Consider the following 27,902-nt stretch of genomic DNA (forward strand, 5'->3'; position numbering starts at 1 on the left):
TATTCTTTGTAGATCCTCCTACGACCCCACAGGTGGCATCGACCTTCCGCCATCGCCACCCTCAGGCGCCTCGCCAAGCCATTCCTCCTACTCCTTTGCTTCCATCCCTCGATCTCTCTCTCAGCGTGTAGCTCTGCGGCGGATTGGCGACTCCGCCTGCTACTCAGGCGCACACCACATCCCAGTCCTGAGGTGCGCAGGGGGAGGCCGGTATACAGATACCGCCCACCGAGGGGAGGGGGGACGCAGACGCGCACACCCCAAACACACTTGCCATCGGTGCATGTACTCGCACGTGCGCGCGCAGGGCAACGTGACATCTCTTCCTTCGCTCCTCCCACCCCCTCCCCCACCGACACACCCCGTCCTCCCCTCATTGTCCACAACGCCGCCCCTGTTAGGAGAGTCTGGCGGATTTGGGCAAGAGGTTAGTCCACAAACACAGATACTCTCTCCGCAGGTGCCCCCCTCCCTTCCTCTTCCCAGTTGCCGTTATCGGTGAATGAAGGGGATGCGCGACTCGTTCGATCACGTCCGCGTGTGCTGTCGCGTAAGACCCCTCAACGCGAGCGAAAAGCGCATCCAAGGCGACTTGTGCATATCTTTTTCTGACCAATGCCCCGATGCCATCGACTGCTATGTCGCTCCTACCGCCGGCAGTGGTGCTGTGAACGGTGGCTGCGCGACCGGTGGTGCGGTGACGGCGAGCAGAGGCGACGGTGTCGGCGACGCCGGTGCTTCGCCAGGGCGGCACTCCTTTACCTTTTCGCATGTCTTTCGGCCAAATGCGAAGCAGGCCGATGTCTACGAACACGTTGCCCGTCCCATCGTAGTGGATGTCCTCTCCGGCTACAACGGCACCATCTTCATGTACGGGCAGACAGGGAGCGGCAAGACGCACACGATGTTCGGAGAAGTGAATGGTGGTGCATGGGCCACGAGCTGCAACTCAGGCAGGCCCTCTGCAGGTGTCACCTTCAACGCAGACACCAACGAGGAGGATGTCAACGAGAAACCGAAGGAGGAGGACAGTCCTGCGCACGCGCGGCTCACCGAAGAGGAGCACGGAGAGGGGGAGTCTGACGCTTACCAGCGTCAGGGAGCGCAAGCGGAAGAGGAAGACGAAGAGCGACGAGAAGAGCAGAAGCAGCAGCAAGCACCTCAGCAAAACTTGCAGGCGGTTGGCATGTCTCCCAGGGCAACGCGCCCGAAGCTCAGCAGCTACCATACCAAGACGGGCCACCCGGCGACTTCAGCGATAGCAACAACAAGAGGCATCGCAGCCACGCCACCTCCGCCCACGTCGACAACATCCTTCTGCCGCACCCGCGCCACCGTCACTCCGCTCGGGGAGCTGAAGCAAATCAACACGCTTCAAAACGCTACCGGCAGTGACGCCTCGGAGCACTGCTATGCAACGGTGAACAAGTCGACAACAATGTGTACCGCCGCCACCGTGTCGGTCTCTTACGCTCCACCGTTGTCGCCAGCGGCTCCAGCATCGCCGTCTTCTGCGTTCTCCCGCAGTGGCCCGCCGCGGTGTACGGTGAGGAGTGCGGCAGGTGTGCGGTCCGCCTTTACCGGCGACGCCGTCAGCGGCGTCATTCCGCGTGCGGTGCACGACATCTTCGACGCCATCGCCCACGCAGACCCGTCCAAGGAGTTCGACGTGCAGATGTTCTTTGTAGAGGTGTACATGGAGCAGATTCGCGACCTCCTTGTCCCCAACCCGTCCGGCGCGATGCCTTCATCGTCGGCTGGTATCGCTCCAACGCTGCCGCTAGGGCCACGCAAGCTACAGTTGCGCGAGGATGTTAGCACCAACTCGTTCTACATCGATGGATGTTGCACCCCGCATGTGTCGTCCGCCAGGGATGTGCTGCACTTGGTGAAGAGTGGTCTCAAGCATCGGGCCACCTCAGCCACGGCGATGAACGAGACGAGCAGTCGCAGCCATTGCCTGCTGAACCTGACGATCAAGAGCGTCGACCGCGCGCAGGGGGTGTCGACCGTAGGAAAGTTGTACTTGGTGGACCTCGCTGGTAGCGAGAAGGTCGGGAAAACCAACGCGACAGGGCTGCGCCTGGAGGAGGCAAAGCTGATCAACAAGTCCCTCTCCACTCTCGGCATGGTTATCATGTCCCTGACAGATCACAACGCCACGCACACGCCGTACCGCGACAGTGTTCTGACGAAGATCTTGAAAGACTCTCTCGGTGGCAACTCGCACACGGCCCTCGTGATCTGCTGCAGCCCATCCCCTTGCCACGCGCAAGAGACGCTGTCGACGCTGCGCTTCGGTGCTCGCGCCAAGGCTATCGAGAACAAGGCCGTCGTGAACCGTGACCTCACCGCGGCGCAGCTGCGGCGCATGTTGGAGACGGCCAAGGAGGAGATCGAGCGGCTGCACGTGAAGGTGCAGCAACTGAGCATGGCGAGTGGAGCAGTGGACAGCTGTAAAGGGACGCCGGACTTCCCCGTCGCTGCATCGCGAAAGCTGTCGAGCGCCGCCACTGCTACAGCGTCTTTAATGACGAGGGAAGCGGACACATCCCGCATCAGTGAACTGCTTGAGGAGCGTGCCACGGAGCAGGCGCGGTTACAGAATCTCCGCGCTGAGGTGGCGCAGCTGCATGACAGCCTCAACAGCGCCCAGGACATCATCAGCGCTCTGCAGGAGGAGCGCGACGGCTACATCGACAAGGTGCAGAGTTTTCAGGAGGAAATAGGCGTCTGGGAGGACGCACACTCCGCGTCCTTGAAGCGCGCGGCAACCCAAGACGCGCTGCTGCAGCAATGCACGGTTCTCCTCCGTGCCCAGGCAAGCGAGATCAAAGACCTCATGCAGTGCATGGCAGCCTACGGCCACCCCCTTCGGCAGGCCCGGCAGGCCGTCGACCAGTTCCACGCCTACATGTATGGGGCAGGCACGAGCCGTGAGCGGCGGCGAACGCTGTGCACCGCGGAAACGTGCCAAGAGTATACCGTCGCAGCAGCCCCGCAGCCGTCACTTCCGAGGCATGCGCCATCGGTGTCGATCAATGAATGCACATTGGAAGGCCCCATGTCCCATCCGCTGACTTCTGTACACGGAGTGGATGTGAGCGCCGTGGGCAGCGTGACGGAGAGCAGCGGGCGGCACATCACCGGCAGCAGCAACCTCCCAGACGGGCAATCACCCAATCCGCGTCTTCAGCCGGGCGCGGAAGCAGACCCGCCACAGCCGAGCAGATCGAAGTCTCAGCCGCAACACTGTGTTGCAAGCCATTACCGTGACAGCCTCATGTCGGGGTCGATAAGCGTGTCGACTGGGACGGCAGCGGCGCAACAGTGGGTGTCGCGCGCCGCCTCGGTAGGACAGAATGACAGCGGTGCGTCGCAGGTCGGCTCCTGTGGCCGGGGTGGAATGACACCCGGAGCACATGCGGAGTGTGTTCGTCGCCTCGAGGAGCAGCTCGCCTCGCTTCATTCTGACCACAGCGCGCTGCTGCAGCAGCACAAAGAGGCACTGGCAGAGTTGCAGTCGAAACAGCGCATTCTGGACCTCCGCCGCGGCCACCTTGCCACCGTGAAGGATGAACTGAAGCGGGAGTACATGATAAACAAAGAGCTGCGAGAGCGCTTGGAGAAGGGACGGGACAGCCTACGAGGGCCGCTCGAGATGGCGCGCAATGATGCCAACTACTGGCGTCGGCGGTACGAAGAGCTTGTGAGCCGAAAGGAGATGCCATGCCCCGCCGAGGGCCAGCGTGGCTCCCTCCGCTTTGTCTTTCCACCACCAGCACAGCACCAGCAGCACGAGGCTGGGTGCAGTGGCGCAATGGACGCGGATGCCTTGAACCTCATGGCTATCCACGCTTCTGTCGATCTGGCGCGTGGCGGCGCTATGATTGAAAGCAGGAACCGCCCCTCCATCCCGGATATCTCAACCGGCATCCTGTCGTCGAGGGCGTCCGGTGAGAATGTGCTGCTGAGCCTCTCCTCGGACACAACACCACTGCGATCGACTGTGACACGGCTCACCACAGAGCCCGAGGACTGACATCGTCTACAACTGATGAGGGTATTCCTCTCCCTCTCTCTCCGCGTGTGCTTGCACGACCGCGATGCAGAGCTATCGTCTTGCGTTCCCATAGTGTCGCAGAGGCGGCGTTCACTCTGGCCGTAGGAAGTGTAGGGGTGGTTGCTGTCGTACAGCATCGCACACGCGTCATTTGTGTGTGTGTGTGTGGGTGTGCAGAGCTCCTCTTGGGCGGCATCTGGAAAATCGCACTACCGAGAAGTCTAGCCGGCGGTGCGCAGTTTATGCCGTATTGTCTCAGAAGCTCCTGACACCATTGCCGACCCCTCACGCCTCGTCCTCTCAGTGTTTTGTCTGCGGTCACAGCTTCTTGTTAAAGGCAGGCGGCCGGCGAGGTGGAGTTTGGGTGGGGTGGGCAAGTTGGTGATTGAGTCATTGGCTCAGCGTGGTCTATCTACGTCTGTGTCGAGTGGGATATTATCATGATGATAGGCTTTCTCGTTGTTTTCTATTGTTTTAGAGAAGCGTGTTGGAGGGCGCGATGGCGTCTAGTGCGTGTACGCCGTCTCGCCCTTTCCGTTTCGTCCCTCCCCCCTCCCCTCCCTTGCGCACACACGCACACACGTTTTAGTGACGCGCTCGCGCATGTATATACGAGTAACCCATACGCACACAGCAACCAGTAAGGTAGCGCAGGGTATAGGCAGCACGGCTAGAAAGATGAAAGAGAGAGAGACGTGCTGCTTAACGGCTTTGGTGCGCGTGTGTCTGTCTGTGCGTGTGTGTGTGTGGGTGGGTGGGTACGTGGGTGGGTGTCTGATGTCTTTGCGAAACTCGTGTCCGCGATGAAGGCACGCACATCATGTCTACAGGCGGGTCCGGCACGGCCACGCTCCTGCCCCTCCCCCATTGTGGAGCGTGATTCTATGGAGCGTGGCATCTCCCTTTGCCCATTTTTTTCTCGTTGTGGTACCCGCGGCTGCGTACGTAGGAGGGGAGGAGGGGCAAGGGTCTGTCAACCTCTTCTGCCTCTGCCGCGTTTCTCCTCGCAGCCTGCCGTTCGCCTCCCGCGCCAATGTGGATGCACCTGGATGTGCATCGCCGCCATCTCACGCCATTTTTCTGCGCCGCTTCTATCTGCCTCACTCAACCACCTCCCTCTCACCCCCCCCTCCGTGACTGCACTTGAGGGCCACGCACCACCGCCTTTTCCGAGCCTTTCTCTTCCGCCAACGACAGCCATCTTTGCGAGTAAGCATGTCACGCACCTCATCCAGTGCCGCCACCGCCGCGGCCCCGCTCTTTCGGGAGTACCGCGTGCACCACGTCACCACCGATAGCATCCTTGTGCAGCTGCCCGAGACTAAGGGCTTCGGCCGTCTCACCACCGCGACACTTGGCGATGATCTCCTGGCCAAGCGTCTCCTCACGAGCCTCTCAGCCCGCGAGCAGGTTATTGCCATGCCGATGCGCTCGCGCGACGCGCAGGGGTACCGGCTGCTGACAGTAGATTTGAAGGAGGGCTTTAGCGCGATACTCACCTACCCCGAGCCTGTGCGCTGCCTCGTGCAGAGGCTCCTGCGCAAGCACATGTTGGTAGGGCTCGGCACTACTGCCGCGGCTCGCCTCGTGCGCGGCTCTGCAAAGGGCTCAGTGCTAACCATTCAGCCTCGCATGACAGCTGTGGCGGCATTGGAGGACCTCACCAAGGAGGCCTCCTCCGCCTCCCTCAAGTCGTTTAGCGGGGCTTCCGCGCGTGCCCAGCAGAGGCAGAAAAGCCGTGGTGGAAGCGGTGTCAGCAGCGACGACGATGAGCACCACGTAGATGACGTGCGAGAGGACGGCTCACTAGACGCGAGCACAGAGAGAAGCAAGGCCGCGGCCGACGGAAACACCATCGAGGTACGCATTCTCAGCTACGACGTGAACGCTGACGTCGTCAATGTGACAGCGAAGGCGAAGGTGGTGGAGGGCACGCCGGTCGACACGACCGTGTCTGCGGCAGCGCTGGCCACGCTGCACCCTGGCGACATCGTCTCTTGCACGGTCCTCCTCTCGTCGACCGATGACGGGTGCGCTGTTGTTCAGATACCTGTGCAGAGCGTCACCGTAGACCAACACGACAGCAGCAGGGGCTGCGTGACAGTTCTCGGCTACTATGTGTACGACTGGGACGGCAAGGGGGTGCCTGAGGCGCCGGTGGTCGGCTACACGGTGGATCTTTTGATCGAGTTCTGCCCTGAAATCGCCGCTCTGCGTGACGCGGCGCCGTTCGTGATCCTGTCCAATCGCCTTCGTCAGTTCCACCGCCTTCCGGCGGTGCGTCACTTCGCCGGGTCCACGATCGAGGCGTCTTCCTCTGCGTCGACTTCTGCTCCGTCAGCGGCCAACTCTACATCTCCTGTTGCGGTGCGCGGACTTCTGGGCTTCTTCCCGTGGCGAGCCGAGTACGCGGCAAAGGCGCGGCGCGCCGAGGAAAGCGAGGACGATGAGGACGCGGCTGAAGGTCACAGCGGGTACGGCTCAGCTCAGGATCGGCAGCAGCGGACGCGCCGCCGCAAACTGGAGGAGGCAATCGACGCCTACGAGCGCGGCATGGAGACGGCGGTGCCGACGAGCCCGGAGGAATTCCAGCGCCTGCTGCTCGCAAACCCGAACAGCAGCTACATATGGACGCAATACATGGCCTACCACGTTGGCCTGCAGCAGTACGAGGCGGCGCGTCAGGTGGCGGAGAAGGCGCTCAGCACTATCGGTGTGCGAGAGCAGGAGGAGCTGCTGAACGTCTGGGTGGCGTACCTCAACATCGAGAACTTGTACGGCACGGAGGAGTCGCTCTCGGCGGTGTTCCGGCGCGCACAGCAACGGCAGCTCAACCAGCTGACCCTCTTCGAGCGACTCGCAGATATCTACGCAGCGTCTCGCAAGCCTAATCAGCTGCTTGCATTGTGCCGCGCCATGACAGGCAAGTTCCGCACTGAGCGCCGCACGTGGGAGCGTCTCGGCATCGTCCTTGTCGATCAGGGCAAGCGTGATCAGCTGAAGCGAACCTTGAAGGACATGGGCGATGTGCTGAAGCGAGACGACGCCACGCTGGCTATTGTGCACATTGCCATTCACGAGTACAAGCACGGCAGTCCCGAGAACGGCCGCGCGCTCTTCGAAGGCTTGCTGCGCAAGGTGCCGAAGCGGTCCGATGTCTGGGCAACCTACACCGATCAGGAGATGGGGCTTCTGAACCGCAAAGACCCGACGGCGTCGACGCTTCAGGTACGGCAGATCTTCCAGCGCACGGTCGCGATGAACTTTTCGGCAAAGGTGATGCAGCAGGTCCTCACGCGCTTCCTCTCATTCGAGAAGCTGCACGGTACGCCGGCCGATGTCGAGTCGGTGAAGAAGTGCGCGCGCACCTACGTGGACTCCAAGATTCAGGCCTTGACCGACTCCGGTGTCCCCGACGCGGCGGCCGCGTGATGCCTCTTTGCTTGTGCGCCGTCGTCATTGAAGCAGCCTGGAGCTGTGCTGTCGTGGACGTGCTCTCTTTGCAGGCGCGTGTGCGTGTGCGTGTGGCTTTTTAAATATTTAATCAAGTGACGGCATCCAGGTCTGCGCAGTGGTATGTGCGGCTACTGCTACGTGCGCCTCCCACAGCTGGTTTGGGGCGCGCATACAAAGGCGGGCAACCTCTCACTGGAGGAGGGTGGGTGAGTGGGGGGGTGCGAGCGGCAAGGGCGTCGCTGTGCAGGCACACGCAGCGCGCCTTTTGCGTCACTTTGCTTCCTTGAGTGTTTTTAGGGGGTGACGGTTAATCGAAGGGCGACGAGAAGACGGCGTCAGTGGTGCGTGCCATACAGGCGAATAGGCGCCTCCGTAAGACAAGACGCAGAGCGATAAAAACGGCAACTAAGAGATAGAGAGGGAGACGGAGAAGCGATCGCGCTCACTAATGCGCGGTGTGCCAGGCCCACTGTTTTCGGACATGAACGTAGCCGAGAGTGGCGCACCGGAGGAAGTGTGTGTTCAGGCGTGTGTATGGTGGTCGGGACTCACGACAACGACGGCGGGCGCAACGGAAAAGAAGCGTGCGCATCGAGTGCGCCGCAACGCAAGAAGGTAACGTTGCACCGACGCGCCGTCGAATCCTCGCCCTGCCCCACCACCCACCCTCTCTCCATCCATGGCAGCGACACCGCGCGTTCTCCGCTGCGTATTGCACTCGAGAAATGACTGCTTTCTGCGCATCTGTCGGCATGTCGTCTTGACCGGCTCGCATCGTACTTTTCACGCCTTGCGTTTCGTTTTCGTCTTTTTATGTCGTGTCAACACCAATGGTACTCATTCACCTGCACCAGCGTGTGCACGTCAAACGCTCTTCACTCTCCCTCTCACTGTCTTCCCTTGGTACCGCTGCCGGAGTGTGGCCGTGTGAGCGCGCTTGCCTGTGTGTGCGTATCAGCCTAGCCGACACAAAGCTCGCAAGCACGCCATACCGTATACAAGTGCGCACAGGTACTGCACGTGGAGGGTGCCAAACCCGATACCCTTTTTTTTCTTGTGTGTGTAATAGCCCCACTTGCCTGCGTGTCTCTCTCCTCTCCCTTTGTGACACCGCTAGCACGAACAACCCACAGCGCGCCATCACGATGGAGCAGTTCGACTCGGTCAAGACGATGATCGACAACCTCCGCTCCGAGGACCCGGAGGCGCGCCTGAGCAGCATGCGCGGTATTCACCTCATCAGCACCACGCTGGGCCCCGAGCGTACTCGCGACGAACTCCTCTTGTACCTCACGGACTACCTCGACGACAACGACGAAGTGCTGCGCGTGTTCGCGAACGCGCTGGGGACGATGCTACCGGAGGTGGGAGGCGTAGAGTACACCAGCAGTCTTCTGGCTCCACTGGAGATCCTGGGTAGCCTCGACGAAGTCACCGTACGCGACGAGGCTGTCGCATCGCTCCAGCTCATTGGCAGCCAACTCTTCTCGCCGGGCAGCACCACCGGCAGCAGCGGTACGTCTTCGGTCGACAACAAGCGCAAGGACTCGAATGCGAAGGCACAAGGTGAATTCATAGGCATGGTCCGACGCCTCGGCGAAGGGATGCCGCAGTGTCGCAGCACCGCCTGCTCGCTCATCTCCATCGTCTACCCCTGCGCCGACGCCAGCACGCGCACTGAATTGATGAAGCTCTTCCAGAAGCTGTGCGCAGATGACGAGATCCTCGTTCGGCGCGCCGCATGCATTGCCATGGGCAAACACCTCGCCGGCGTCCTTGGTCCGAAGGGGTGCTCGGAGCTGGTGCCGGTGCTGAACGCGTTTGCCAAGGACGAGAGCGACGGCGTGCGCCTGCAGGCGGTGGCGACGTGCTCGTCCCTGCTGCAGGTGCTCCCTGAGACGCAGCACTCAGCCATCCTCTTAGCGGTTCGCTCGCTCTCGTCGGACAGCTCGTGGCGCGTCCGCTACATGACGGCAGACTCGTTAGGCAATCTCGCGGCCGCTCTCTCGCCACCGGACGTCGTGAAGTATGCTGTGCCGGTGTTTCGCTCCCTGTGCCAGGACTCAGAGCCGGAGATCCGTGCGTCAGCGGTGTTCAACATGGCGAACGTGCTTGCCGCTTGCCGAGACGCGACTGGCAAGAAGGATATCCTCGTGACCGGGACTCGACTTGTCTCTGACGACGTCAGCCACGTCCGCATGAGCCTCGCGAGCGCGGTGCTGAAGTCTGTCGCGCACGTGGCAAAGGACCTCTGGGGCACTACCATCGTCCCAGCGTGCACCGCACTGCTGCGGGACGCGGAGGCGGATGTGCGACTGGCACTCGTGTCTGGTTTTAGCTCCATGGGCAACACCCCAGAGGCGAAGGAGCTGGCGCCAAGCCTGGTCCCTGTTGTCATCCACCTCGCTGCGGATTCAAAATGGCGTGTGCGGGAGGTGGTTGTCGCACAGGTGCCCTACGTGATCACCTCGCTGGGGCGGAGCGCGGAGCAGGTGCTGCAGGTATGCGTCATCCGTCTGACCGACCGCGTAGCCGCCATCCGTGACGCCGCAGTGCAGTCGTGCTGCAAGCTGGTGGCCGAGCACGGGAGTGGGTGGGCCGCCTCGACGCTCCTGCCACAAGTGCAGACTCTCGTGACCGACTCTAACTACCTCCATCGAGTCGCGCTCTGCCATCTGTACGCGGCCCTTGCGAACGTCGCCGCTTTCGACGCGGCAACATGTGAGTCGGCGGTGTGGCCGCAGCTTGTCATACTGCACAAGGACGCCGTGCCAAATGTGCGTCTGAACGTGGCCAAGGCGATCATGGCGCTCAGCCGCGCTGACAAGATCCCCTCGCGAGTGGCGAAGTCGGTGCTGAGGACCCTTAGTGAAGACGCTGAGGTGGACGTGTGCGACGCGGCGGTAGCGGCACCGGCGCTGAAGTCCTCCATGGCGAAGAAGTAGAAACCTATCAAGCAACGAGGCGCCTATAGAGGGAGATGAGAGCACCGCATACAAGTGGAGAAAGCTGTGCAGTGGAGGGGGAGGAGAAAGCAGAAGGAGTGCGCTGCGACGGCAGCCAACATTGCTGGTGCTTGCGTCCCGCGCTCCCCCTTCTCTGTGTGGTGGTGGTGAAGAATATATATACATAAACATTGAAGATGCCCTTTCCGCTCCCACGCAGCATCTTTTCCACCCACTCATCCCGCTTATGCGCCCGTCCCCGCCCCCTCAGCTGTCCTTATCCTGCTCGCCCCCTGGAGCAGAACCCTTGAGTGAGGAGGGGTGAAGTGTAGGTGGAGAAAGAGGGGAAGACACAGATGGTGCGCTCCTGATGCAGAGGTACACGTATGTGTATGTGTATGTGTGGTCATAGAACACCTCCCCTCGACCTCCCGGTGCCTGTGGGCGTGGGTGTTTCGATATGAAGGTTCCTGTTCGTTTGTCTGCGCACACGTGGCCGCTCCCACCTTGCGTGTGTGTGTGTGTGTGTGCTTGATTAGATCAACCCCCGTTAGTCTCCGGACACTGTTCATGTCTCCGTCGTTGCCCTGGTCGTGTGTGGCGAGTTCTCTCGTCACGCCCTCTAATTCCGTTTCTCTCCTTTTTTCCAGCGTGCGCGCAAACTTGTCAGCACAACGCCGGTGCGAGTACAAAATCGGCAAAAGAAAGGCCCCGCCGGCCCCCTCATCTGCTCTCGGAGCCCCCTGCCGTGGATGCACACCGAGCGAGGAGGCGCCGGGCACGCGCGCGCACGTGCGATGACTGGCGAAGGGGCGCCGGATGAGATGCATGATACATGGATGCACAGAGTGCCGTTAGTTCGCACATACGCACTCACACACAACGAGCGGTAACCGCCCCCACCCTCCTGCTCGGACCTATCTCGCGTGGTTACACGGCTTGTTTTGTCCTTCGTGACTACCGTACCAGCACAGCAGCAGCAGCAGCAGCAGCAGCAGCGGGGAGCCAGAATTGTGTAGAAGGATCACGACAGTCCTGTTCACGCCCCTGCCCCATCCCCTCCTTTCCTTCATGCCCGACCCACGACTTCCCGTCGGGACTCCCCCTCCCCCTCCGCCTCCCTCCCCTTCTCTCTGCTTTTCCCCTCTGCCCTCCCCCTCGTTGGAAAACGCGCGCGGATGCCGCCAAACCGTTCATGCCTGTCCGTGAGCACCGTCAGCACGTGAGGTGTCTCCTTCCCTCTCTCACTTCTGCATTTCACTGAGTAGGCAGACAGGACAAGTGCTCTGCTGGGCGTGAGTGTCGCTGCGGGTATATGCGTGCGCATGTGTCTGTGTGTGTGTGTGTGTGTGTGTGTGTGCATACGGGTCCGAGGAATCCGTGTTATACTGGAAGGTGCAGTGCCCAGACCGCGCCAACTCGCCGGGTAACACAACGCACATTCGACACTGAAGCGCTGAGCTGTAGCTGACAGACGTTGCGGCAAGATGCTGCGTCGCACACTCGCCCGCTGTAACAGGCCGAAAGGCCCGCCAGGGCTGCGGCCTGGGAAGGAGTACCGCCTTACCGTTCCGTATCGCAGCGAGGTGACGATGATTCGCCAGGCCGGCTTTAAGAAGTTTAACAGCAATATCCGCGAGCTCTTCAAGAAGCCGCTGGAGCAGAACAACATCAAGGCTGTGCCACGTGACCTGGGTGAGCTGCCCCGCAACTACGTTGTGAAGCTGCTCTTCTTTCACCAGCCAATTCGCCTGCTTGACCTGTGGGAGCTGTGCAAGCAGCACAACGACGTCCCCCTCGACTCTGCGCGACACCTGCGCCTCGTGCTCAAAATTGCGAAGCTGCAGAAGTGGGTGTACGCCGAGAAGAATCAGACAGATAACCTGTACTACTACTACGTGCACCAGAGCCGCACACATGAGGTGCAGCAGATGGTACGGCAGGACGAGGTTGTGAAGCGGGCGCGGGAAACCGAGGCAAAGGCGCAGGCGATGCAAAAGGAAGAGGAACGTCAGACACGCCAGGCGCAGAGCCTCGATGACCGCATCATCGCCCTGCAGAACACGTTAGTGAGCAACGTGGGTCACATACGCGCCTTTGACCCCGCCTTTGTGGACGCCAAACCCTACGTCATGGAGTCTGGGGCGGTGAACTGCGCGTGGCACTGGGAGGGGGCAGTCAATGCGGCGGCACAGAGTGCGTCTTCTCACGCCGGAGAGAACTCGCAGCAGTGAGAGTGGAAAGTGGTATCCTTCCCTCACCCCGCCAGTCGGCTGTGTGCGTCCATCCACCGTGTCGCGTCCCTGCCGTTGAGGCTGCCTGTAGGATCATGAATGGGCAAAACGGACGTGGAGAGATTCAGGTGTGCGGGCAAGCGCACGGCTCGTTTATTCTCTTACGCTGGGTAGGGCTCGCTTCCGTGCTGCTCGTGACCCCCTCCCTCCCCTCTCCCTTCCCTGCCGCGGTGGTGCGCTTGTTGGTATTGTGTGTGTGTGTGTGTGGTGGGTGGCTCGTTACGCTATCCGCCATGGTAACAACGATATTGACAGGGAATAATCGAAAGAAAAGACCCCTCGACAGGCTACCCTGTAGGAAGGATCGATGATGGTGATGTGAATGCCCCCCCCCTCTTCCCTCTCGGTGCGAGAGAACACGAACACGCAGATCCAACAGGTGAGACCGTTTCCTTTGTGGATCGTGCAACGCTTTTTTCATCATGCCACGGACCATGAGTCCACTCTACCCCACCCCCAACCACCGCCCGGCCCGCCACAGGTGCCCAATCGCATCGTGCGAAGCAGGGGCAGACACGCGCGTTGCTGGAATTCGCCGGCTCAGTCATGTGAGAGCACGGCCCCTGTCTCAAGCTGTATCCACACACCTTCTTCGCGGGCAGCCTCATAGCTGCCTCCCCATGGTACCGGTTGCCACCTGGCGCATCCCCCTTCTGATGGGGCAGGCTCCCCACACCACTGGGCAGTGAGGGCCGGGTGGGATACGCTCAAGTCACGCTGGCACAGTGTCATCCGGGACCTGGCCGCCGACATCAGCAGCGATACGTCGCTCTGACCTCCCCACGTCATGGGTCCTTGGCCCTGTCACCACGAGAAGTGGTTCAGCGTTTTGGCAGGGGTTATGGTGTGTGTGTATGTGGGGGGGGGGGGCTGCTCCGCTTCTCCCACGGGAAGTGGGTGTGCTTGATCCTGAGGTGTGACGCACTGAGCGGTGTCGCCGCATCGTGAGGGCGTAGGTGAGAGGATCCAGAAAAGGACGAGTGGATGGAGAAGTGGATGAGTTGGCAACCGGCACCGTGGTAGATGTCTCTTTGTCGCCCAGGCAACTTTGCCGTCTGTGCTTCGCTCTTACATCGCGCCTCCGATCTATGCATAACGCTTCCTCTACGGGAAGACCTGACATGCGCGACTCTGGATCCCCTCTTCCCCACACTCTTCTTCTTCTCTGAGGTGACTCCTACGCCGAGGTTAGCTCTCCTTATCCTTTTGTTTCCGTCTTTCTCTGTGACGCTCTACACTGGTAATCTGCGCGCATAGCTTTTTTGTCTGGCTGGTTTCGCGTTGGGTGTGTGGAAGAGCGCGCGCGAGTGGGAGTGGGAGTGCATAGTGCGCGGCCGCGCCTCCTTCACCCCTCTCCCTCTTCCCCTTCCCGCCCAATCGCTCTCCCTCTCTCTGCTTCTTTTTAGTCCTATAATCTGCGGTACCGCCTGCCTTCTCTTCCTTTCGTTTTTTGGACTTTGGCACCAGCGGAATGCAGTGGCAGCAGGCGCCGCCGGGGCTAGCAGTCCCCTACGCGACAGCCCCTAGTAGCACACCACCGCCTCTCTTCGGCGTAATCATTCCCGGCTACCCCGTGCAGACCGACATCTCCCCCGTCGACACCGGGCGGTGGACCGTCAGCCTCGGTGTGGCACCAGAGAGCTTTGTTGTGTTTCTCACCATGTCAGAGCCGCTCCCGCCCGGCCACGGCATCGGCCTCTTTCTCGCGCGCGAGGACACGATGAGTTTCCAGTACGTCGGTGCTTTGACGCAGCAGCGTGCAAGCTCCATCGTTAAAGTCCCTACTGTCTTTCTCAATGCCGCCCAGCCAATCCGTATCGTTCTCGGGTTGGCGCTGGAGCGGGAAGAGGAGCTGGAGAACCTCGGCTTCACGCACGAGCAGCCGTTGCATCAGTCGCAGGCAGCCACCAAGATCGCCATTGCCGAGCGAATTCTCGAGGATCTGTATAGCTTCGTCGTGAGCTACGCCCGCAGCATCACTTTGGGGGACGGTAGCGACACCAATGGCATTACTTCTATCGAACCTGGCGACTATGTCGTGATGCCAACATCCTTCGTGGACAAGTGGCGCGCACGCCTACAGTCGAAACTAGCAAAGGACAACGCCTTCTGGAAATAGGCTCGACCGCGATGCCAAAAGATGGCGGCCGCACGGCGGTGAGAAAGTGCGGGGAGAGTGCAGCGGCAAACGGGAGAGCAGCACCATCTCACAATGAAGCACGCGTGTGCGCCGTGTGAGGTGCACTGACCCAACTCCTTACGTCGGCAAGCCCTTTCTCCTCCCTCTCTCTGGCTCGCTCATTCTCTCGCGCTGCTGTTGTCGTCGGGGCACAAAAAAGGTGGAGGAGAGGTGCGTAATGTACGGATGCGCCGCTCTCGCTCAACGACAGCTGCCGTTGCTACGATCGTGCCCAACCTTGGTGCGCAGTTTTGCGGTCAGCATAGGCAAGGGCCGCTTTCAGGCTCGATCTCTGCCCCGCCCCTTTCTTCCCTCCTCTCCCGCTCTTACTTTTGCTTTACTTCTCTGTGCGCACCGCCGCCGTGTGTCTGTCTGCATGTGTGCTACGCCCCACCCTCCTTCCCCATCCCCTCTCACTCTCTCCGTGTCTGTGTTGGACGTCCCTGCGTGCGTAAAGGTCACCGTATTCATCGTGAGCCTGCGCCGCGTTTTTTTTTCTATGGCTCACGGTGTCGACTCCGCCAGCGAGGCAGCGCACGGTGCGCGAGCGGACGTGGGTGTTGGTTGTTGTTACTTTTACAATCTAGTGTAGCAACGCACGAATCTGACGGAAGAGGCGAAGAAAGAAGAGTGAACAGAACGAGGGGAGGGGAGGGACGCTGTTGCGTGTTGAAGCGAAACGACAGGAGATGTCCGAAGGGCCGCCCCTCAGATGACGACGCCGTGTCCAACCCTTTTGTCTTCGTCACGCTCTGTGCCCCCCCCATCAACCCCTCTGCGAGCGCGCTCGCATTACTTGACAGTGTCCTTCACAGAATCGACCGCATTCTGGAATCACGTGTCTCTTGCCCTATTGCTTGGGGTGACGTGCACGCCGCAGTGCTCGTGGAACCAGCAGGGCCGGTGGCACCACCCTCCTGCCGTTTGCGGCTGCCGAGGACTTGGCGCGAGGCGTATGCTCCCCTTGTGCTGCCTCCCTTCCTCTGCTAGGCACGCTTCACTTCATGTGAGCGAAACTGCGTCACCGTGCTACCTCTTCTTCTACCCTGTCTACCAATCTGTCTGTCCCCTCTCCCAACTTCTCTCTCCGCTTTGCTTTTCACTGCTGCTGCGCCACCGCCATCACCACCACGGCCGCCACCCTCCCACGCGTGCACGCCACCCTCCCCTCCCTCCTCCCGCAACACTGCACGCACAGCTTTTTTTGTCGTGTTCTTTCCTTCCTTTCTCTTACTTGACTTCTCCGTTTTTTTTTGTTTTCGTCGCTTCTCGTTTCTTCGCACCCCGCTCTCTCTCTCCTCCTTCCTCCTCCTTCCTTGTCCTTCCTCTACCTTATCTCCCTTCCTCTGCCCTTCCCCTGCGCTCTCCCCCCGTCGGCGGAACCGCCTTTTGCGCGCGCGTGTGTGTATGTGTGTGTGTGTGCGTGTGCGTGTGTGTGTGTGTATCACGGTTTTGTGAAAGTACTCTTTCGTGTGCGTCTCGACGGGTGCCTACGAGTGTCGTTGTTGCGCTTTTCTTCTCTGCATCTCCCACGAGCGTGTAACATAACAGCGGAACAACACAAGAAGGGAGGAAAAAAGAAAAGAGGTGTTGAGGGGGAAAACCGAAGAGGTGGCCCTCCTTCTCTTTTTCTGGGTAGGCTAGCCTCTCGACGTGCCAGGATATAACGAACGTGCGTGGGAGAGAAATAAAAGCGAGGCGATTATCGGTGCGAGGTTGCCGTAACGCCCGGGTACGCACGCATCGGGCACGAGCACGTACGCGCCTCCCCCCACCCCACCCCTTCACACAAGCGCACACGCCGACACGAAGGCACAGGCGAAACAAAAAAAAAGAGGGTGGGGGAGAGAGAACGTGCGTAACGAACTCCTGACGCTTTGCTTATTCCGCGCCTCGCGGCCCCTCTCGCTCTATTTTTTGTTTGTTTGTGCTGTGTTGTTTCACCCACCATCACCATCACACCCACCACACCCACCATCACCACCACCACTTCCCCATCTTTTCCTTTGTGTACTGTGGCCTTTGCTGGTTGTGCTCCGGTGTTTTTCCTTTGTTTGTTTGTTTCTGTATTTTGTGCTCGTATTGCGAGGCGGGCTCTGCGCTGGGTTGGGCTTCTCGTTCTTCTCAGCTCCGCTCTCTCTCTCTCACCTGTCTGTGCGACCCAACTCCACTACCTTCACCCCTCCCTCTTCCCCTCCCTCTGCTGATCTCGTCCTCGTTGTCGTTGCATCTCAGTACCCTGCCTTCTTCTCCTCTTCTGCGCTGGTCTCTCAGACTCCCGTCTTCCTTCCTTCCCCCCCCCCACCTGTCTTTTCTTCTTTTTCTCCCTCCACCTACCCCACCCTACCCACTCCAACCCCCACTTGGTAGCAGAAGCATACATCTACACAGAGTCTTCCTCTGCCCTCGCAGCCCTTTTGGGTTGTTTTTCTGGCTTTTGTCTGGTTTCTTTGTGCGTTCCTTTTGTTTTCTGCGTATCTCTCTACATATATATCGGTGCGAACCAACGCCCCACCAACGCACCTGTACCTTACACCTATACGCACACGCGTCAGCGAGTAGGGGGATACAGAGAGAGAGGTGTTAGAACCCAAGCTCTCTTGAGGTTCCAGCTCCCTCTCGGTGTGTGAGCTTGTGCGTGTGTGTGTTTTATCCCCCATCCCTCCTCCTCCTTCTGCCTATATCTCCTCACTGCTTTTCCTCTCCACCATCGGCATCTCTCACATCAGGCCCCCTCCCCCCTCCCCCACCGCCACGACTCCCCAGCACTTTTTTAATCACTATCCTTCCTCTCTAACGCCCTCTCGCCCTCTACCCCATCCCCCCTGCTTCTCTGCACTCATTTTGTTGTTGCTTTTTTTTTGCCTGCGAGCCTACACGTTGGCAGGTGGCAAAACGCGCGATACACGGGAGGGGCCGAGCAAGCGAGATTGAGCGAGAGACGGAGCGAATACACCTCCCACACCACGCCAAGCACCCTGGAAAACGCAGTCGCCGTGCTTGCAAGAAAAAATCAACCACAACAAAAAAAAAGAAAGGAATTTCCTTTCCCGTGCTCCGTCTTCTTCTTTTTCTGTTTCCTTCTTCTTACCGGTTTTGTGCTGCAGTTGTAGTGCTTAGAGAAACAGGAGAGAAAGCGCCGTGCGCCCGCCCGCCTTGTTTTGTTTGGTGTGCTCGTCTCGGCTCCTCTTCCCGCCTCCCTTCGCTCTCGCTATCTCCCCACCCACCCACCCCTCACACATCTCTCCCTCTCTTCATTGTTCTTTTGTTGTTGACGTTGTTGGTCGCTTGTTCTCGTCCTGCCCTTTGCGTGCGTGTGCGTGTGCGTGTGTGTGTGTGTGTGTGTGTGTGTGTCTCCGCAGGAGGGAAAAAAGGAGGAGGAGGAGGAGGAGGAGGAGGGGGGGGGGCACCGCTGCCGTCACGAAGGCAGACCGCCGAACAGGATCCAGTGAACGATACCGGGAGTGAGCCGCGGCAAAATAAGGGGACGAGGGAAGGGGGAGGGGAAAAAACGGTACGAACAACAAAAAAGGGACGTAGACACGGCGGGGGAGCGAGAAAGAGAGAGAGAGAGGGAGGAACCGTGGCCTCGTCGCTTCATTTCACTTCTCCTCTCTTCCTCTGCTACGGTTGGTGTTTTGTTGGTGCAGGTGTACCGTTTGACGACGATAGCGCCTTTCTCTGTGTGTGTGTGTGTGTGCGTGCGTGTGTGACTGTGTGTTTGTGTGTCTGCCTGAGGCGTGCGTCCTCTGTTGCTCTTGCCCATTTTTTTCTCGCGAGTGTAAAACTTAAGCAGGGAGGGAGACGATAAGGAGGAGGACCAAAGAAGAAGGCAATAAAAAAACGCCTCGGTGTGTTTTTTTTTTTCGACGGCGACGAAGGAAAGCACGAGAGACGGAAACGACAAGGCCGCGTAGGCCAAGCCGGTGTGAGAGAACACAGAATGTGAAAAAGGGGGGAGCAGCCCGACAAGAACAGAATTTTACGAACGTAGGAGACACAGGCTACGAAAATCAGGGAGGAGCTCTTATTTGTCGATTTGGTGTCTCCTAGCCCCCCCCCTCGCTCCTTCAATTCTATTTTTGGTTTTACATCCGGTGTCCCTTCCCCCAGCACTCGCCCTTCCTTTTTCCCTCCCTCTCTCTGTTATCCTTGGGCCGCTGCTCGTTGTTCTCCTCCCTCTCAAGAGTGTTCGTTCATCCTCTATTTGTCCGCACGCGTTAAAGTAAGCGTGTGTCTAAGCTCGCGCGCCCGTGTGTGCGTGTGTGTTTGTGTGTGTACCCGTGACACGGGAGAGGGGGTTGTGCTTGCCGCAAGCGTCCTTCCTTCCCTCTCCTTTCTTTGTGTGTCTCACGTCTCCTCGGTCTGTTTGTATTTCCGTGTACCATTGGGGCTTCACCGTCTACACCTCTTGTCCCGTCGTGGCTCGTAGCTGCCGCTCGCGCTGTACAGGGGTGTGTGGGGGGACGTTTTCTTTGTTTGTTGTTGTCTTCTCGTTTTATTTCTCTGTTTGTGTGCGCTTGCGTCGTTGTGCGGCCGGTCTTGTCGAGTGTGTGTGTGTGTGTGAACGCGGGCGCGTGTAAGCGGCGCGTCAAAGTCGGTTTATATAGATATATATATATATAAACATCTAGGGCCTTATTGATTCTCCGTGTCCGCCTCCACCCACACCTTTTTTCTTCTTCATTTCACGGGTCCCTCTCTCGGTTTGAGCTTCGCCTCGTGTGTTCGTTGTTTTTTTTCGTTGTTGCTCGTCTCCTGTCTGGCGAATCCCTCCCCTTCCCGCCCGCCACCGTCCCCTCCCACACATACACACACGTACGCAGAGGCCTACGCACCAGCAGTCCTAGTGCTTCTACCAAAGGAGTGAAGCCTAGCCAGATAAAAAGGCGCGACGTGAACCTAACGCCAGCAAAAAAAGGGAAAATGGGTGGCTATCCTTCTCACGATGCGCCGAACTTTCTGTTCGCGACGGCGGCTCAGCATCCCAACAACGGCGGTACGACAGAGGTGTGCCTTGTTCCGCTTCTGCGGCGTCATTTCAACGATACAAACAGGCGACTGAAAGATGCGGTGGCGCAGCTCTACTTTGATGGTCCACCCAACACGACTGCGCTCGCCCTCCAAGCAATGCAGAACGGTATTTCCTCGAGTTGCACCACGCCCGACCTCTCGGCGCAGACATCCTTGCACAATATGAGCGACACGGCGGGCAGTGTCATCCCCTCCGCCGGCCCACCGCCGCAGGCGCTTAACACCACCTTCTCGGGCAGCGGGAACTTCGACCCCAGTGCCGAGACGAAACGGAAGGCTGTGCACGCGTACAAGGCCATGGACCAGCTGCTGAACGAAATTGAGGCATCTTTCTTTACAACAACTCGTGTCTTGTACGAATCGGCGGCACAGGCAAACGCGAAGGTGCGCGAGAAGCGCGTGGCCTCGATCAAGGGCATGGAGAAGACAAAGAGCCCCAAGGTTGGCCCGACGGTGGGTGGGCCTGTGAAGGGGGATCTGGCGGCGCCTCGTGCCATCGGCAGCTCCTCTCGCGCATCGCTCTCGTCGCAGCAGTCGATGACGCCTCCCCCGCCTCCAATGCTGCGGCCGGTGCCGTGCGCAGTGTGCACCATCGAGCCGGACACGTCGGGCCGTCGAGGCTCGTCAGGGCATCAAAACTCCACGAGTCCCAACGGCGCTAAGGGCAATAACACTCTGACAGCCCTGAATGTTCCGACTCTGACAGCGGGCCCCAACGGACTGCAGATGTCCGGCTCCAGCGGCAGTGTAGGCAGTGCTCCGTCCTCGCCGGAGTGGGTGACTGTGCAGAGCCGTCGTCTGCGCTGCATTGGGTACCTCTCGTGCTTTTCGAAGCCGCGAAGCGTCGACTACGAGTCGCGGGAAATCTACGGACCAGAGTCGAAGCCGCCCCTGCACGTGCTACGCATCAACGAATGTGGCTCCAAGGGCCTGGACGTGGCATTTGAACTGATCTTCGAGAACGAGTACAAGTACGTGCACCTGCTGGAACCGGTTGTCTTCTTGGCCAGCATAATGTTCCGCTCTCAGTACCTGACCAGCAGCATGCTGCAGCGTCCCGTTCACTCCCCTGAGGTGGAGAACGCGTACTACGCGCACCTGCAGCTTCTTAACATTCATGTAATGCTGTCAAAAGACCGGGTGCACCAGCTGAAGGTACTACAGGAGCAGCTTCCGCTCCTGGACTTCGTGGAAGAGATGGGTCTTAGCGAGCGGCACCTTGCCGCAAGCGCCGGCGGTGAGACGGCCTCCTGCGGAGGTGGTGCAGCTTCGCTGGAGACAACGTTGACCGTCGGCGACATTTCGGCAGAGATCATCACGGCCGCGACGGCTGACGGAGAAGCCCCGACGAAGGCCGACAGCGACACCTTGATGCAGACCGTTGTCAGTGACGGCGGCGAGGTGGCGAAGCCGCAGCGGCTGGCCCGCGGCGACGACTCCGAGGACAGGGAGCACTCCGATGTGGACGATGGCGGGCACAAGAGCGGGGCAACCGGCGCGGTCGCCGATGTCGCAGCGGTGGAGAAGGCGGTGAAGAAAAGGGAAGATGGCGAGAACGAAGATGAGGACGCGGCCGACTCGACCCGAAACACCACGGCGGATTCGGAGAAGGATGCGAAGCCTAGCAGCGCCTCTGTTCCTACGGCCAGTCGTCGCACACGCCGCAGCCGCCGCCGTCAGCGCAAACAGAAGACGGCTGAGCCGCAAGACGAGATCTACCGAAAGACGCACTGCACCATGCCTGAAGTTTCCCTGTACGAGTTGAGCTCTGGAGAGTGCGGAATTGAGGTCATCTTTGATGGCGCGTTGCTCGCGCGCATGATGAAGCTGATTGCCGAGACGGCCGCATACGAGACGGTCAAGAACTCCTTCATCCGGTGTGATATGGGGCCGCTGATGAAGGAGCGCCGCCACCTAAACCAGAGCCGCCGCGAAGCAATGCAAGAAGAGGGCAGCCTCGAGCGGGAGGAGGAGCGCGTGATGGGAAGCACGATTGTCGCCGCCACGGTGCGCCACTGGGTGAAGGAGGGCCTTGCAGCCGAGGAGGAGAAGCGCAAGAAGGCGCAGGCAGAAGCAGCGCACGCAGAACAAGCCCAACAGGCCGCGACCACACAGGCCGCGGCCGCTGCAGCGGCCCAATCCCACCCACCCCCGCCCCCGCAGGCGGTGCAGATGATGCACAACGTCCCCGCGATGCACGCCAACGTAGCACAGGGCGTTGCACCGAACGCGCTGGCGGGTTCCGCGACACCCACAACTGCTGGGCACACGTTGCTCGCTGCGCAGGCGGCAGCAATGGGGCAAAACCCAACCATGTTGCGTATGGGCATCGTGCCGTCCAACCAGCCAACCGCGGCCGCAGCCCCGACCACGGCTGCCACCGCGGGTGCCTCCATGCTCATGTACGTGGCCGGTGTCGGTTACGTGCAGGTGCCGAGCAACTCCCGAGTCTTGACGGCACCAGCCGCGCCGACGCAGGCGGCGCATCCGGCATACGTGATCAACCCGGCAACGGGTCAGCCGATGATGGTGGGTCCTCAAGCCACATCCTCGGGCCCCACCAGCGCCTCTGGCACACCCCCGCAGCCGCAACAGATGGCCTTTCCGTCTATGATGCACATGTACAACGTACCGCAGCAACAACAGCAGATGCTAGGGGCCTCACCACAGTACTTTGCTGCTCAAGCAGCGCCGCAGGCAGTGCAGCAATCGCAGCAGCAGTACCAGTACATGATGGGTCCTGGTGGGCAACTGCTGATGGTGCCGGTGGCGTCTGCGCCAACGACGCAGGCTCCGCAGCCACAGCAACAGCAGCAGTTCATGATGGCTGCTATTCCTCCGCATCAAGCCCCGCAAATGCAACCGCAGCAAGTGTACATGAACCCTTACATGATGCCTAGCGTGATGAGCATGGCCGCCGCGCAGCAGCACGCTCAGCAACAAGCCCAGCAGCAAGCTCAGCAGCAAGGACAACAAGCCCAGCAACAAGCGCAGCAGCAGGCTCAATATCACGCTCAACAGCAGGCCCAGCAACACGCACAGCAGCAGGCCGAAGGGCAGAAAGCCTACCACCAGTTCATAGATGTGCAGGAGGAACTTCAGCTGCTACGTCAGCTCCAGCAGCAGGCCCAAATGGCCCAGCAGGTGCCCCTCAACGAGCAGCAGCAGGCGCAACTCCTGAAGCAGGCACAGATGATGCTGCAGGCTCGGCGGGCCCAGCAGGCTCATGCTCAGCAACAGCAAGCACAGCATCAAGCCCAACAGATGGCTCAGCAGCAACAGGCACAGCACCAGCAGGCTCAACGGCAGCAGCAGGCCATGGCCAGCATGGCGGCAGGAGGCAACCCGCAAGGCTTCGGTCCGCAGAGCGCCGCGCGCACACCGGCTTCTACGCCACCGCAGCAAGGCAGCGCCGCCGCGCCGCCAGCACCGTACAACGCCGTACCCGGCTCTGCCATACCACCACTGCCACACATGCAGGGGATGCAGCAGACGAGCATGCAAAACATGTACGGGCATACCCAGCAGCAGCAGCAGCAGCACCCCGCGCCCACCTCAAATACGTCTGGCAAGGAGGTCTCATCGTCAGGGCCGGCGGCAAGTGCGACCAACACGAGCGCCAAGTCGACCAGCGCCAATGCCGGGGCCGCTTCTGCTGGTGTCGCGGGAACAATCGGCGATCAGGCGACCGCCCCAGCGGCGGCGAATCCGCATCCAAAGACGAACCCGTACAGCTTTGCCGGGATCAACGACGACGAAGATGACGCTGCGGTCGCGCTTGCGGCTGCGACGGCTGCTATGGAGGCTATCCGCGGGCACGGCGGCATCGATCGCGACGACGACGAGGACGAGGACGGTAGCCAGTTTTTCTCAAACGGTCAGTTTTTCTTCCGTGCCCAGTAGTGAAGAAAGAATCACAAGAGGCAATGGTTGCTCGAGGGAAAGCGGTCAGCAGTGGTCAGGGGAGGACAACTGTCAGCTCCTCGCCGGCCTCACCTCACCCCACCCTTTCTCCTCCGCTTGCTTGCATATATGTAGGCGCAGACATGCCGGCGGGTGTGTTTGCGCCTGTGCGCCGCATGTAGTTGTTGTTGATGATGTCTTCGTGTTCGTTTTCCCCTTATTATCCTTTCGTTCCTTTGCTACTGCTGTTGTTGTTTTGTGTGTGTGTGTGTGTGTTACTTTCGGCCCCTCCCTCCTCCTCCCGCCTCCCTTTCGTCGCTGCTGTTGTTTGCCTTTTTTTCTCTCTCTGGTCTGTTCGATCTCCGTGCTCTTTTTTGCTCGCCATCCTCACTCCGTGGTGGTGGCGGTGGTGGTGCTTCTTCGCATTGCCTCTCTCTCTTTCGGTGCGTATGCGTCTCCTCGTCTCTCTTGCTTTGCCGGCTTGAGGCATACACACGCACGCACGTGCGCGCGCGCCATAGAACCAACAGGAAAAAAAAGGCAGAACAAACGAGTCAGAATGGGGGAGATGAGGAGAAAGAGGCGGCGCATCAAACAAGGAGTGCATTCTTGGTGTATATATATATGCATGCGTGCGTGTGTGCATGCATGTATGCGTGTGGAGGCACAGAGAGAGAAAAGGCTTCGACAGCCCTGCTGGAACGCTGTTCCACCGCCCCTTACTCGGAACACACACACACACGCAGACACGTACAGAGAGAGAGGCGAACCCACGAGCAAACACCCACTCATGCACACATGCATGCAAATACGTAGGCAACAAGATGGATGGCGGTTTTTTTTCTTCTTTGGCCCCTCCCCACGCGCGCGCGCTCGCTCCTTACCATCACCACCACTTCCTTCTTTCGGCTTCTCCCCCCCCCCGTCCCTCCTCTCCCTTCCCGCTCTATGTGAAAGGGGTTTGCTGCACGGTTTATGTTGACGCCGCCAATGCTTTGTTTTATTCGGATGTTTTTTTTGTCTGCCTTCTTCTTGTGGTTGTTGGTTGGTTGGTTGGTCGTTGATTGTTTTTTTTTGGTTGGGGGTGGTGGTCGCTTGTTTCGCTGTTGTTGTGATGTCTCGCTTGCATAGGGTGGGGTGTCGTTGGAGTATAAATATATATATATATATATATATTTATATGTAGTCCTTTTGTATTCTAATCCTTTTTTTTGTATGTTTTACTGCTCGCTCCTCTCTCCTCCCTCGCCCTCACACTTTCCTGGTTCATTGCTTGTCATTTTTTTTTCTTTTTTTTCCTTCTGGCGTGGCGTTCTTCGTCGTCTCTACCTGATCCTCTTTTCATTTCTTCCCCCCCCCCCTCCTCCTCCTCCTCCTCCTCCACACACCCTTTTTTTTGCTACGGTGTGGTGCCTTTCTGAGGTTTTCCTTGTTGTCGTACTGACCTGTGCGGTTACTCTGCAGGTGTGCTTGTGCGCATATATGTATGTATGTATGTATATGTGTATGTGTATTGCTTGGTCGCCAATACCATGGCCGCTCACCACGTGCCTCGCCGCTGTTGGTCACGCTCCCCATCCCCTTCTAGGGACTGCTTCTTTACGTTTGTGCTTCCTTTTCGTTGTTGTGTGTGTGTATATATATACCTGTGCGCGTGTGCGTGGAGTGCCTCTCATGTGTCTTCCCCCACCCACCCCACCCCACCCTCTTTAAAAACAAACAGCCAGCAACAACAAACTCTGTCTCTCTCCTCCTCCTCCTGTTTCTCTAAAGCAACGTGACGCGGGAAAAGGGACGGTGCTGGCAAGCGGCAAGCGGGTCAAGGTACAAGCAGCATACATATGTATACATGTACATTGTGCGGGGATATGGGCAAGAGATCACAGGTGAGTACGAGACTAGGAAAAGAAGAAGTGGGCAGAGAGCTGGGGTCTATCTGTGTATGGTGCTCTGTCCTTCGTGGTGTCGCCAACCGCCGACGTGTCTCTCACACTGAAGCCCTCTTGCGTCCCGGCAGTGGTGACACGAAGGACTCTTCCTTCACCATCTCTTAGCATTTACGTAACTTCGTCCGTGAGTAGTAAAGGCTTGAGCTAAGATGTGTGTACCAAATGCCGTGCAGACTTGTTTTCTCCATGGTAGAGCGTGTGGGGGATTCGAGGCGGCAGAAGGCAAAATAGGGCTCTTGGCAACCGACCAGAGTGTTTGGCAAAGAGATATATGGGGAGTAGGGGGGTTGGAGAGCGATAGCATGACACGCAGTGCGACCCCTATTCGCTTGCCGCTGCCGCCCTTCCTCCCTCTTCTGATTCTCTTTCCTGTGTGAGCGGAACTCATCGTGCTCGCAAGGCAGCACTGAGACTTTGGACCTTGACCAAGCATCGACAGAGATGAGGCAAACCGACGAGAGGACGGAGGTAAGGATGCCTCTGCACAAAGGGCCCATCTTATATTGCGCAAGAGTGCGGAAAGACGGAAGGAGCTACCAGAATATGCAGAACGGAACAACAAAAAAAACGAAGGCATTAGATGGCGTGCATACCGGTACGCGTGTATAGGCACACCCACCCCAACCCCAACACACACACGCTCTCCACAGCAAGTGCAACACCCTTGTGTTGGTTTCTTTCCCTTCCTTTGTTGGCCCTCCTCGTCTTCCTGTCATGGCGCAGGTGTGTGTGCGTGTGCCTGTGTGTGTCTAGGTCTGTTGTTGTTGTTGTTTTTTTGGTGTTTTGTGATTTTTCTTTGCCTCTTTGCTGTACAGCCACTCCTCATCTTTGTCCTCCCACTTTTGTCTCTGTCTGTCTCTGTCTGTGTGTGTGTGCATAAACTTTTCATCTCGGCTTTACTCTCGGCTCAACTCGCCTGCTGTCCTGCGGGCGGCGCCTTCTGCAATATCGTGCTCACAACCCCTCTGTTGTCCTTGTTTACCTTGTTTTCTGTTCTGGTGCCCGTTGTGTATGTCTTCTCTATGGAATAGGGATCCACCGCAGAGGCGTACACGCGACATGGGTTTACGTAAAGCAGGTGCTGTCGAGTACAAGAGACGAGAGCGAGGAAAAGCAATAACATCACCCAACTCTGCCGCATTCTTTTCTTGCTTTGTTTTCACTTGTCGGTTTGGGTTGATTGGTTGCTCAGCCGGAACGCACGCACAATACACACATGCACGTGAGGCTCTTGTCTGCTTTTTTTGTTGTTGTTACCTTTGTGTCCTCGCTCTTCCTGTCTTGGGAAAAGGCCGAGAAGGCTACATGGAGAAAACCACAGAAAGAGGGATAGAACGAGGGAGGCAACGGGAGGGCATGATGCAGAGAAACAGAGCCCTCAGGGACGTGTCTGTGCGGCTTGGCGGCAGATGTGTGGGTTTATCTCTATGATTGTGCGCGTACGCCTATTGTAGCGGGAGTTGCGCTGCATACCACGGCCCCACCGAAGCACCTACCCCGTCCTCCCCCCTCCCATACCCCGTGCCTCCATAGAAGATGACCCTGCCCCTTCCCCGAATCCCCCTTACTCGCCTGTCCCATCCGCTCTTGTTTTTGTTGTTGTGCTACCTCGCTGTTCCCTCTCTGGCAGACAAGACTGGCACGTGATTGCCACGCACATAACCACCCTCCCCAACTTGCACACGCTCACACACCAGCACACATGTGGCGAGAAAAACGAATACCTTCCTTTGCCTCTCATTGGGCTGGAGGAGGAACGAAAACGGAAATGGCGATTCAACGGCGCGCATCTTACTGTGATTGCCAAATCCTACGGTGAACCATCCTCGATTGGTCTGGTCGTGGATGTGTGGAGGAAACACGCGCTCAGCGGCTGCCGATGGAGTCCGTGTTTGCTGGAGTTATTGCGCACTTTCCTTTGTTCTTTTTTGTCGTTGTTCAGCTCGCTTTTAGGCACTGGCCCCTGCTGTACCCCCCCCCCTGTGGTTGCTCTGCGCCTGCGTGTATGTGCCCCTTTGCATAACTTCCTGTCAGTCGCGAGCAATCAAGACACAAGTGGTACACACACGCATATACATC

General features: G+C 59.0%; 6 protein-coding genes across 6 annotated transcripts; all 6 read left to right on the forward strand.

Moving 5' to 3' along the window:
- Positions 1-868: 868 nt before the first annotated feature.
- LMXM_20_0640 (putative kinesin heavy chain) lies at positions 869-4,042 on the forward strand (the record flags this gene model as incomplete). Its single annotated transcript, XM_003875082.1, has 1 exon — positions 869-4,042. One exon carries the CDS (start codon positions 869-871, stop codon positions 4,040-4,042), a length of 3,174 nt encoding a protein of 1,057 aa, XP_003875131.1.
- Positions 4,043-5,278: 1,236 nt separating this feature from the next.
- Positions 5,279-7,495, forward strand: LMXM_20_0650 (rRNA biogenesis protein-like protein; the record flags this gene model as incomplete). The annotated part of the gene is made up of 1 exon (XM_003875083.1): positions 5,279-7,495. One exon carries the CDS (start codon positions 5,279-5,281, stop codon positions 7,493-7,495), a length of 2,217 nt encoding a protein of 738 aa, XP_003875132.1.
- A 1,169-nt stretch (positions 7,496-8,664) lies between these two features.
- Positions 8,665-10,464, forward strand: LMXM_20_0660 (putative serine/threonine protein phosphatase 2A regulatory subunit; the record flags this gene model as incomplete). The annotated part of the gene is made up of 1 exon (XM_003875084.1): positions 8,665-10,464. The coding sequence occupies one exon, from the start codon at positions 8,665-8,667 to the stop codon at positions 10,462-10,464; it is 1,800 nt and encodes a 599-aa protein (XP_003875133.1).
- A 1,487-nt stretch (positions 10,465-11,951) lies between these two features.
- Positions 11,952-12,698, forward strand: LMXM_20_0670 (conserved hypothetical protein; the record flags this gene model as incomplete). Its single annotated transcript, XM_003875085.1, has 1 exon — positions 11,952-12,698. One exon carries the CDS (start codon positions 11,952-11,954, stop codon positions 12,696-12,698), a length of 747 nt encoding a protein of 248 aa, XP_003875134.1.
- Positions 12,699-14,229: 1,531 nt separating this feature from the next.
- Positions 14,230-14,877, forward strand: LMXM_20_0680 (conserved hypothetical protein; the record flags this gene model as incomplete). Its single annotated transcript, XM_003875086.1, has 1 exon — positions 14,230-14,877. The coding sequence occupies one exon, from the start codon at positions 14,230-14,232 to the stop codon at positions 14,875-14,877; it is 648 nt and encodes a 215-aa protein (XP_003875135.1).
- A 4,986-nt stretch (positions 14,878-19,863) lies between these two features.
- On the forward strand, positions 19,864-23,874 carry LMXM_20_0690 (conserved hypothetical protein; the record flags this gene model as incomplete). Its single annotated transcript, XM_003875087.1, has 1 exon — positions 19,864-23,874. The coding sequence occupies one exon, from the start codon at positions 19,864-19,866 to the stop codon at positions 23,872-23,874; it is 4,011 nt and encodes a 1,336-aa protein (XP_003875136.1).
- Between the last annotated feature and the right edge of the window lie 4,028 nt (positions 23,875-27,902).

This window comes from Leishmania mexicana, chromosome 20 (genome assembly GCF_000234665.1).
Source record: "Leishmania mexicana MHOM/GT/2001/U1103 complete genome, chromosome 20".
NCBI lineage: Eukaryota > Euglenozoa > Kinetoplastea > Trypanosomatida > Trypanosomatidae > Leishmania > Leishmania mexicana.